The 12,824-nt window shown below is 35.1% G+C and overlaps 1 protein-coding gene across 1 annotated transcript; it reads right to left on the reverse strand.

The window, feature by feature from the left end:
- Window positions 1-263: 263 nt before the first annotated feature.
- Window positions 264-9,498, reverse strand: LOC105321197 (prefoldin subunit 5). Its single transcript, XM_011419440.4, has 5 exons — window positions 9,354-9,498; window positions 5,944-6,078; window positions 1,300-1,374; window positions 991-1,096; window positions 264-558 (listed from the first exon to the last, which is right to left on the reverse strand). The coding sequence occupies exons 1-5, from the start codon at window positions 9,435-9,437 to the stop codon at window positions 482-484; spliced, it is 477 nt and encodes a 158-aa protein (XP_011417742.2). The 5' UTR covers window positions 9,438-9,498; the 3' UTR covers window positions 264-481.
- Between the last annotated feature and the right edge of the window lie 3,326 nt (window positions 9,499-12,824).

The following is a 12,824-nucleotide window of genomic DNA, read 5'->3' on the forward strand; positions in this document are numbered from 1 at the left end:
GCTGTCACATTGACAGCTTTTCACTGGCTTTATTTTTAACTTAATACGTCATTTGTAACCATTGTATCTTGGTCTTCTTTCAGACAGGAGGTACATGTACCGTTATATAAACCTCCCGTTTCTATGGAGTTTGACGTGTAGGGGGAATAATCTAAAGAAACTAATGTTTACTTTAAAAATCTTCTCTACATTCTAAAGTTTATTACAAGAGCATTTCTAGACTCCAGAACTCTTGTAGTGCTGTATCTATTCATTAGGCAGAATATGAGAAGTTGATCAAGTTTTAATTGTATAATACATTAATTTGATGAGATTATGCTACAGAACATTACAGAGGTATGAACACTAATCACATGGCTCCATAGACAGTCAATAGAATTACTCCAGGCAGTGTAAAGACAAAGTTCTAGATTTCAGTGGACACCTGGCCTGCTCTACAAAGGATGCCTAGTGACTGTGTCTTGCACCCAGCTTCTGTGTCTCATGCTTTTGCTGGACCTGCCGACTGTTGAGCCTGCATCTGATTCTGAATCTTAAGTTGTAAAATCTCCACGGTAACTGAAACAAGAAATGCAGATACACGGTTAACTGTAAAGAGTACATATTGTAGATGTGGAAAACATTACAGTCATGGGGGTATTCATTCCATTATGTTCTCGATGAGACAATTTTCTGTGAACATAAAACCATCATGAAGATAATGCATTAATATTAAAAATCATTTCTCCATAGCTATACAGGGATTTAGACATTTACTTTAAAATATTCTTAACTTAAAAGAATTTTTGATTAAAAAAAATAAAGTGATCATTATTAATATGGTATTAATTGACACAATCATTGGACTATTTGATAACAGAAAAAAATGAATCTCTGTGAAATTAAAACCACCTTGAAAGATATCAACACAGCAAACCGTGAAATTTTAGGCACATGGAACATAAAAGCCCCCCACACCTCCTCCAGACAGAGTTAGTGAGGAAATCTTACCTTGTTTCATTTTGTACTTCTCAGCCAAGACTGGTTGAACCTTCTCCATTTGTTTTGTGACAAAATCAATCTTCCTTTTAAAATACTCCTTTCCTTTGGATACTTCCTGATTTAACGAACAAAAAATAAAAATTTTACAAGAGGAAACTTAGTGAAAGAGTAATTCTGCTTGTGAGAGAAATTTTACTATAAGAGAAAGTGTTATAATACAATTTCAGAGTCCAAAGACATGGCTCTAGGTTGTTGAAGAGAGGTAAATAATGGTTCTGTCTGGTCTCCATGCCTTTAACAATTAGACCTCTTTCTTACCATTTCTACATAGTAGCCGGTCCCTACATCGACTAGCACTGTGGAGACATCACTCAACTGTCCCGGCACATACATCTGTTACTGTTAAGGAGCAGTTGATACAAGTCATGCTATCAGACTACACATACAATGTAAGTGTGGATTACACATGTATTACACTCTCACGTGTTCATATATACTGGTACAATACATGTATTTACATTGATATGATCTTCTCACATCCACCCAACATGTCATATAATAAATTCTTTTAAATGTGGTATTGGAAATCTGTTGATATTAATGTGGATTAAAGTACATTAAAATTAGAATACTTTCACCGGTTTAGAATTTTCAAATTTTACACTATAACCAAAACATAGGTAATCACAGATTACAAAGCTCACGGAGACGAGACATCACCCTTATGAGACTTCACCTTTATGAGACCACCTTTATCATATTAAATGAAAATCATACTTTATGATCTTGGATATTCATGGATTCTGTTTTGACACAATATCGTATATCATCTGTTAAAAAATTGTATGATAATCGTATGTTCATATGTTAATCAATACAATAATATAAAATTAAATATTGCATCCTTTCATATTTACAACATATATACTATACATGTAATACAATAAAATACCATAATAAACAATGATGAGATATGATATTGTAACGTATGGTATGACATTGTATTGTGTTATATGTTATTGTATTTGATCACATAATACAATATCATAATATATAAAACAATATAGTATTATATTACAATATCATATTACATAATACATAATAACATTGAAACATATGATATTATATTGTATAATATTTTACAATATCATACAATACAATTTCATGTGATGTGATAATATATCATATTATAAACCAATATCATATTATACAATATCGTATGATACGATATTATATAATATTACAGTATCATATTATACAATTTCATGTGATATAATTCTATTTTACAGAAACTTATATCATATTATACATTGTTATACTTTCATGTTAAATACTGAAATCTGATTGGTTAAGACGCAGTTAATAATATTTACTATTACCCTCAGCGTTAGCAACGCACTTGTCAACGGGTAACATTAAAAAATGTTACATGCGCGAAAATTGTGCGCGTACGGTTCGCTGTAGAATTCACGTTATTCCTATATAAAAGCAGTAAAATTTTCTTAAAAATTTTAAAAAAGACATTCAGTATAACAAAATAAATAGTGCCTGTTTGGGAGGATAACAGTTTAAATTGACACCCCTCGAAAACCATTGTCAACCTCCGCTTCGCGTCGGTTGACAATGGTTTTCTCGGGGTGTCAATTTCAACTGTTACCCTCCCAAACAGGCACTATTTATATAATATCGTATGATACAATATTATAGAATATACAAAATTGTATCATAGGATACAATATTATATTTTGCAATATCCTATGTAATAGTATCATGTGATAAAATAGTAAATTAATAATACAATATAATATTATATAAATAGTGCCTGTTTGGGAGGGTAACAGTTGAAATTGACACCCCGAGAAAACCATTGTCAACCGACGTGAAGCGGAGGTTGACAATGGTTTTCGAGGGGTGTCAATTTCAACTGTTATCCTCCCAAACAGGCACTATTTATTTTGTTATACTGAATGTCTTTTTTAAAATTTTTAAGAAAATTTTACTGCTTTTATATAGGAATAACGTGAATTCTACAGCGAACCGTACGCGCATAATTTTCGCGCATGTAACATTTTTTAATGTTACCCGTTGCCAAGTGCGTTGCTAACGCTGAGGGTAATAGTAAATATTATTAACTGCGTCTTAACCAATCAGATTTCAGTATTTAACATGAAAGTATAACAATATACAATATTGTATCATAATACAATACTATACATAACGATATCATGTTACAATATCATAACATAAAATATAAAAAAATTGATTCAATATCATATCGTATCATATCACTTTTTATAATATTACATATGATATTATATTGTATCATATTAAACAATATTGTTTCATACCATACAATACTATATCATAGGAATCATGTTAATATATCATTTATCATCAAACACATCTATCTATCGAGCAGGTTTGAGTGAGGTGGGAGATTTCTTTAGCATCCTTGATAATGGAGATCAGGCTCTGCATCTGAAGCAACCTCTGCGTTTCATTTATAATATAGTTAAATCAACTATGCAAGCTATCATCTATAAAACATGTGACCTGTTCCAAAAAAACTAAACCTCATCCAGCATCCGAAACCTATGGCTCAGATTCAGCATTCAAGCCTGTCAGGTGCATCAGTATACATAAGACGCATCTCCATGCAAGTTTGGTGAAGTTCAGACCAGTAATAACTAAGATATTATCATCAGAGGGCACTAGCAATTAAAACCTCTACCTGCTCCAGCATCCGCAACCTATGGTTCAGATTCAACATCCATGCCTGTCAGGTGCATCTGTATCATAAGACACACCATTCATTCAAGTTTGGTGAAGTTAGGACCTGTATTAACTAAGATATACTTTTTAGCATCCTTGATAATGGAGATCAAGCTCTGCATCTGAAGCTTCCTCTGTGATTCATTCATATTACAGTTAAATCAACTATGCAAGTTTGAAATAGTACTATTATCTATTAAACATGTGACCTGTTCCAAAAAACTTAACCATATCCAGCATCTGAAACCTATGGCTCAGACTCAGCATTCAAGCCTGTCAAGTGCATCAGTATCATAAGACGCACCATCCATGGAAGTCTGGTGAAGTTAGGACAAGTAATAACTAAGATATAATCATCAGAGGGCACCTGTTTCAAAAACTTTAACCAGCTCTAAAAACCTTAACCTCCTCCAGCATCCGAAACCTATGGCTCAGATTCAGCATTCAAGCCTGTCTGGTGCATCAGTATCATAAGACACACCATCCATGGAAGTCTGGTGAAGTTAGGACAAGTAGTAACTAAGATATAATCATCAGAGGGCACCTGCAACAAAAACTTTAACCAGCTCTAAAAACCTTAACCTCCTTCAGCATCTGTAACCTGTAGCTCAGATTCAGCACCCAAGCCTGCCTGGTGCATCAGTATCATAAGACACACCAACTATGCAAGTTTGGTGAAGTATGGACCAGCAGTAACTTAGATATTGCTATCAAAGGGCACCTGCAACAAAAACTTTAACCTGCTCCAAAAACCTTAACCTCCTCCAGCATCCGAAACCTACAGCTCAGATTCAGCACTCAAGCCTGTCTGGTGCATTAGTATCATAAGACACACCATCCATGCAAGTTTGGTGAAGTACGGACCTGCAGTAACTTAGATATTGCTATTAAAGGGCACCTGCATCAAAAACTTTAACCTGGTCCAACAACCTTAACTTCCTCCAGCATCTGAAATTCAGGTCTCAGATTCAGCATCCAAGTCTTTCAAGTCCATAAGTAGGTCCAGATGCATCATCCATGCAAGTTTGGTGAAGATAGGACATGTAATAGCTTAGATACAGGACCTGCAACAAAAACTTTAACCAGGTCTGGACGCCGACGCCGACGCCGAGGGTATAGCATAAGCTCCCCCTGACTTCGTCTCGGTGAGTTAAAAATAGCTAAATTGAAAATTTTTGGAGAGGTGAAAAATGTAAAACCCCCAGCGGGATTTACATGACTTACAGATTCATAGTAAACCCTCTAACCTATTGCGCTGTTAGGTGACTATACTGAGAAAGAAATACTTATAATATGATTACACTTCATTTTATTGTTTATTTTGATAAACAACATGAACAGTATGTCACAACATGGAGGTATCCCATACCACCTTAACAAGTTTAAATGTTTCCCAATCCCTTTGCCCTAAAACCTGACACAAATTCTCCAACTGTGTGTACAAGGCTCTCCTGTCCCTAGCTGCAGGTCTGTAAAAATTCGGATGGACGACCTGGGAGCTACAGTGCCTCCCATAGTAAAAAACTGCAATTTACGGCGCACAAAAAATTGCGCTAGTTTTGAACTGATTAATCTCATTTCCGAACATATTCTGTACAAATACTTGCTTCCAAAAAATTTCTCGGACAATTCACTACAGATATCGTCACTTCACTTGCCTCTGATATTCTTTTAAACACGATCACCAGCCCTGTAAAGTGAAGTGGTGCAGTTTGTTTACATGTAAAAATGGCGACTCTCGATCTCGAAGTGAATTAATATACTTTATTTTCCGAGATCGGTTAGCATGTTTCAAAGAAAGTCTGAGGCAAGTAAAATAATAATATCAGTAGTAAATTGTCTGAAGAATTTAATGGTACTAATTGTTTTCACAGAATTAGTGTGAAAATAAGGTTAATCAGTCCAAAACTAGCGCAATTTTTTGTGTGCCGTAAATTGCAGTTTTTTACTATGGGAGGCACTGTAGCTCCCAGGTCATCCATCCGAATTTTTTCAGACCGGGAGCTACAGACCTGCAGCTATCCTGTCCCCACATGCAGATATTCTGGTATGTCCCCTAAGAAAGCCTGGTTATATATGTATGATTTTCATAATCTAATTTTTAGGGCTAAACTGAAATAAATTAGTCAGTGGTGTAGTTACATGTATTACTGCTGAGCCTATAGAGGCTTGGTGTTAAAACAAGGATACAGAGCTGGTCAAAGGAACTAAGATGTCCTTGCTGTTGTTTTCAGGACTAACTTTATTCAAACATTCTTGGGATTCCAAAAATTTCTGTTGAGCAAGTTTTAATTGGTTAAGTGATGATGTGAATACCTCAATTTCCTGGAAAGAAAAAAAACGACAAATTATTTTAAATTTTATAGCGAGCGCAGCTCGCCGGCGCACAGCGCCGGCACGAAGCGAGCTCTACCGGCAAGGCGTGTGTGAATAGAAAATTCGGATTATTTGCACATTCATTCAACGGATTTTTTTGGTGTCAGTAAATCGGACCAGTAATGCCTTGTTTTAATCGTCCCAGTAGTTCCCTGTAATTATGGTTTCCCATTTCACACTCTCACGAGAACAAGATAAAAGACTATGTACATGCATTGTAAATATACTGCCGACACAACGCAAATTCCATTACATAAGACTAACAGAGTTATCGTCCTTTCGAGTGACGTTACAATGGATTTCTTACACATTGATCCGACAGAATTTTTCGGAGTCAGTAAATTTCGACCCACAATGCAATTCCTCAATGTCGGACGATCTCACTAGACTGGATACCATCTCGCGAGAATCAAAGTAAAACTTTTGAGAAACAGATAAATTATGTAATTTCAAGAACATAATGCTTTTAAGTAAACAAAACAGTATATTTCGCGGAGTTATTTTTTTTTTTAGGATGTTTTCAAAGAGACAGACGACACTTGACCGACGTGAACTTTGACGTCACAATAAGGGGAAATTACTCTAAGTAGTTATTGTAAAACTGCTAAAATATAAATACCAAAATCTTCTCAAAATCTTGCAGAGCTAACGAATAGGGACATTTCTTCAAAGATAGGAAACAACTATAACTTGCTCTCATTTGGATGAATGCTCACATTTATTTTATTCACTATATTTACGGTTATTTCCAGGAATGTTTTTTTAAAAGGGGGCGTGGCAACATCATTCAAAAATTCTTCACAAACAAAAAGAAAAAAATTCTCAAATTCAGGAAAATTCTAATCCGGGTGAAGAATTGGGAGTGCGTAGTATGCCTTTAGCTCTTTAGCTGCTCAATACTCAGACAATGGTATCTTTATTTTCACTTCCATTTATTACATGCTCCCGGGGGATCCATTTTCATTATATGATCAGCAAGTTTTTTTATACGTAAATTTGATTTTTTTTTTAAACGGGGGAGAGGGGGGGGGGCCTCTGTGATAAGTCAATTTTTCATGTAAGTTTAAGAAAAATGTCTGCTGCAAGAAAAGAGGAAATAAACTGTAATGTACATTATGTTAAAATCTTTATTATTCAACAACATTTAAATTTATCCAAGATAAATTCTATATATAAATAGATAACACAATCTTATGAATTATGAATGATGAAAATTTACTGGAAAAAATAGGCATGCTTATTTTATTCTGCATTCAAATTCATTTACTTTACGTCGCTACTTTTATTTTTATTGTTTTATCATAATTAATTATTTTATCACATGCTGCGCTCGCCCCAACGGTCGCACCGTAAGACATATTATAGCGAGCGCAGCTCGCCGGCGCACAGCGCCGGCGCGAAGCGAGCTCTACCGGCAAGGCGTGTGTGAATAGAAAATTCGGACTAGTTACACATTCATTCAACGGATTTTTTTGGCGTCAGTAAATCGGACCAGTAATGCATCGTTTTAATCGTCCCAGTAGTTCCCTGTAATCATGGCAATTTTTATCACTTCACACTCTCACGAGAATCAGCAAGACAAATTTAGACAGTAAAAACAATAACGATGTAAGCGACATACAGTCAATGTTACCTCTAAAGTTCACCTCAGTACACTTTCAATCAAAAATAATCGTGTGACGTCACAAACGTTTACACATTGATCCGATATATTTTTTCGGAGTCAGTAAATTTTGACCCACAATTCATAGTACCAATGGTTTCCAACCTCACGTTCCAACATCACGTTCTCCCGAGAATCAAAGTAAAACCTTTGAAAAGCTTATAAGATGTGTAATTTTAAGAACATCATGCTTTTTAAGTAAATAAAACAGTATCCTTCGCATACTTTTATTTCTCAGGGGAGTTTTAAAGAGTAAGACGACACTTAACCAACGTCAGCTTTGACGTCACAATAAGCACTGATAAGGGGAAATTACTCTAATTGAAGTTATTGTAAATCTGCTGAAATGACCAATAAAATCTTGCAAAGGCTAAGATAAAGAACAGCTGACGAATAAGGACATTTCTTCAGATACAGGAAACAGTTGTAAATTGCACTAATTTGGATGAATGCTCACAAATATTTTATTCACTATAATTATGGTAATTTCCTGAAACGTAACGTTATACGTAGCAGCGCCCTTTTTTAAAGGGGGTGGGTGGGTGGATGGCAGCCTCATCCAAAAAATCTTTGCAAGCAAAAAGAAAAATAAATCATGAAAATTCTAATCCTTCAGCTCTTTAGCAGTTCAATGGTTTCTTTATTTTCACTTCCATTTATTACATGCGGGGGGGGGGGGGGGGGGGGGGGGGGGGGGGGGGGGGGGCATTATTTTTTTTTAAGTGGAGGGGCAAATCCATGGTAAGTCGATTTTCTATGTATAAATTGACAAAAATGAAAAAAATTTTAGCATGGGGGAGCTCTATGATGAGTCAAGTTTTATATGTCAGTTTAAGAAAAAATGTCTACTGCAAAAAAAAAAAGGGGGAAATCAATCAATCAATCATAATCACAATCACTTTAAAAGAGGAGATGCAGTGCAATGAATATTTATATATTAAAATCTTTATTATTTAACAACATTGTATCTGAGATTAAACTATTGTTCTACATATAAATAAATAAATTATAACAAATCTTATAAACTATGAATAATGAAAATTTACTGAAAAATAGGTATGTTTTATTTTTTGGCATTCAAATTTTACGTTGTTAATTTTATTTTATTAATTTATTATAATTCATTGTTTGATCACATGCTGTGCTCGCCCCAACGGTCGCACCGTAAAACATATTAGTTATTATCTACTGTACACTACAAATCGTTTTTTCCCTTAAAAGAAAACAACTGCAGAGATGATTCTAAGAGATCTTTTATCATCAAAACATCAGTAGATCCAAAATGTTATTGTTTGCTATTATAACCAAGTGTTGCTGCGATAGGTCCCGACCTATTTAAGTTTGTGTTTTCTCATCCCATGTCATATAAATTGATGTTCAATGTGTCTCTCTGGTTCAATAATTAACGTTTCTTAAAAAATGAGCAGATTTTGGAAAGATTTGTTTATACAAAAAATAATCAAAAATCTTCAAGTAAACAAAATTAATTCGATTTACTGTTGACCTTATGACAGAATTTAGCTTCTTATCTTTGAATGAAGAACAAACATGGTGATTTTACCTGCTCCAGTTGTTGAACCAGTTGATTCAGCTGAGGTATCGGTAACTGACCGATGTCAACTTGGCCTGCTTGTTTGGAAGCCATGCTTGCTGTCAAGAGAATTCCTTCAAGGGAGAAAACCGTGTTCAATTATTTATAAAAGCAGAAACCATTATTGACAGATTTCAAAATCCCGGTTAAAGTATAATGTGTTGATGGCATCTAAATTATTTTAAAAAGTTTTAATCATTCTATTCATTAAAAAGGTGCGTTTCATTAATTTATTACATGAATAATTGTATTAAGTTATGCATTATGTTGAAAGTAAACCAATAAATGAGTCTCTGATATGGGGGTAAACTTTACAGATTACAGATGCTTGCGGCATTATATAAGCACAGTTTCTTTATATAGTGGTTGATATTGCAGAAAAAAAAATGTACAGGATAGGAATGTAGGTACGCTCCAGGCAAAGAATCAATGATTAATCAGCGAATCACGAGTCTGGCTCTACTACACAACTGCTCAGTGGCTGATGGACCATTGTACACTATGTACTAAGACCATGTTTTACTATTGAACAACCATTATATATTCACATGAATCTTCTTATAAAGCAGAGTGACTAAAAAAAAAAAGACACTTTGTTGTTCTAGCTGTTTTTATTACTCACCAAGATACATGCTACATGTATGCACATCGATCTATAGGCTGATAGAAAAGCCTGTAGAGTTTGATAGACTCAGATTTTAATCATTGCTATTTCATGAACTGAACAGACTGCATACTGTCATGTTAACCAGTATTAATAATATCTCCAAAAAAATAAATACATGTACATATGAATAAATACTAGTATATGAAGATAGTGTACAATTTGTCATGTAGATAAATACATGCACTTATGCTATAATATCATATTTTAATCAACTGTACTACATGAATAAACTCTAAAGAGCATTACATTGTGTAACGACGAGACTGAATCAGTCCTCTACAGCAACAGACTACCCATAATTACATCTTGTAATAACGAGACACTGAATCAGTCCTCTACAGCAACAGACTACCCATAATTACATTGTGTAATAACGAGAAACTGAATCAGTCCTCTACAGCAACAGACTACCCATAATTACATTGTGTAATAACGAGACACTGAATCAGTCCACTACAGCAACAGACTACCCATAATTACATTATGTAATAACGAGAAACTGAATCAGTCCTCTACAGCAACAGACTACCCATAATTACATTATGTAATAACGAGAAACTGAATCAGTCCTCTACAACAACAGACTACCCATAATTACATTGTGTAATAACGAGACACTGAATCAGTCCATTACAGCAACAGACTACCCATAATTACATTGTGTAATAACGAGAAACTGAATCAGTCTCTACAGCAACAGACTAGCCATAATTACATTGTGTAATAACGAGAAACTGCATCAGTCCTCTACAGCAACAGACTAGCCATAATTACATTGTGTAATAACGAGACACTGAATCAGTCCATTACAGCAACAGACTACCCATAATTACATTGTGTAATAACGAGACACTGAATTAGTCCTCTACAGCAACAGACTACCCATAATTACATTGTGTAATAACGAGACACTGAATCAGTCCTCTACAGCAACAGACTACCCAAAATTACATTGTGTAATAACGAGACACTGAATCAGTCCTCTACAGCAACAGACTACCCATAATTACATTGTGTAATAACGAGAAACTGAATTAGTCCATTACAGCAACAGACTAGCCATAATTACATTGTGTAATAACGAGAAACTGAATCAGTCCTCTACAGCAACAGACTAGCCATAATTACATTGTGTAAGTACGAGAAACTGAATCAGTCCTCTACAGCAACAGACTACCCATAATTACATTGTGTAATAACGAGACACTGAATCAGTCCTCTACAGCAACAGACTACCCAAAATTACATTGTGTAATAACGAGACACTGAATCAGTCCTCTACAGCAACAGACTACCCATAATTACATTGTGTAATAACGAGAAACTGAATTAGTCCATTACAGCAACAGACTAGCCATAATTACATTGTGTAATAACGAGAAACTGAATCAGTCCTCTACAGCAACAGACTACCCATAATTACATTGTGTAAGTACGAGAAACTGAATCAGTCCTCTACAGCAACAGACTAGCCATAATTACATTGTGTAATAACGAGACACTGAATCAGTCCTCTACAGCAACAGACTACCCAAAATTACATTGTGTAATAACGAGACACTGAATCAGTCCTCTACAGCAACAGACTACCCATAATTACATTGTGTAATAACGAGAAACTGAATTAGTCCATTACAGCAACAGACTAGCCATAATTACATTGTGTAATAACGAGAAACTGAATCAGTCCTCTACAGCAACAGACTACCCATAATTACATTGTGTAAGTACGAGAAACTGAATCAGTCCTCTACAGCAACAGACTAGCCATAATTACATTGTGTAATAACGAGACACTGAATCAGTCCTCTACAGCAACAGACTAGCCATAATTACATTGTGTAATAACGAGAAACTGAATCAGTCCTCTACAGCAACAGACTAGCCATAATTACATTGTGTAATAACGAGAAACTGAATCAGTCCACTACAGCAACAGACTAGCCATACTGTGAAATCATTAAATTTCGTGGGGGCCAGTTTTCGTGGATTGCTTAAATTTTACAGGTTCATGGGGACGTAATTTCGTGTATTCACTGAAACCTACAAAGGAAATATGACTTTTTGTATCCTAATATATTAATTCGTTGAGGATGTTAATTCGTGGTTGAGAGGTACCCACGAATTCCACGAAAATTGAGCCACCACAAAATCTAATGATTCCACAGTAATTACATTGTGTAATAACGAGACACTGAATCAGTCCTCTACAGCAACAGACTAGCCATAATTACATTGTGTAATTATAACGAGACTGAATCAGTCCTCTACAGCAACAGACTAGCCTTAATTACATTGTGTAATAACGAGATACTGAATTAGTCCTCTACAGCAACAGACTACCCATAATTACATTGTGTAATAACGAGAAACTGAATCAGTCCTCTACAGCAACAGACTACCCATAATTACATTGTGTAATAACGAGACACTGAATCAGTCCTCTACAGCAACAGACTACCCATAATTACATTGTGTAATAACGAGAAACTGAATCAGTCCTCTACAGCAACAGACTAGCCATAATTACATTGTGTAATAACGAGACACTGAATCAGTCCTCTACAGCAACAGACTACCCATAATTACATTGTGTAATAACGAGAAACTGAATCAGTCCTCTACAGCAACAGACTACCCATAATTACATTGTGTAATAACGAGAAACTGAATCAGTCCTCTACAGCAACAGACTACCCATAATTACATTGTGTAATAACGAGAAACTGAATCAGTCCTCTACAGCAACAGACTACCCATAATTACATTGTGTA

The sequence above is a fragment of the Magallana gigas genome, chromosome 5, assembly GCF_963853765.1.
Source record: "Magallana gigas chromosome 5, xbMagGiga1.1, whole genome shotgun sequence".
In the NCBI taxonomy this organism is placed as follows: Eukaryota; Metazoa; Mollusca; class Bivalvia; order Ostreida; family Ostreidae; genus Magallana; species Magallana gigas.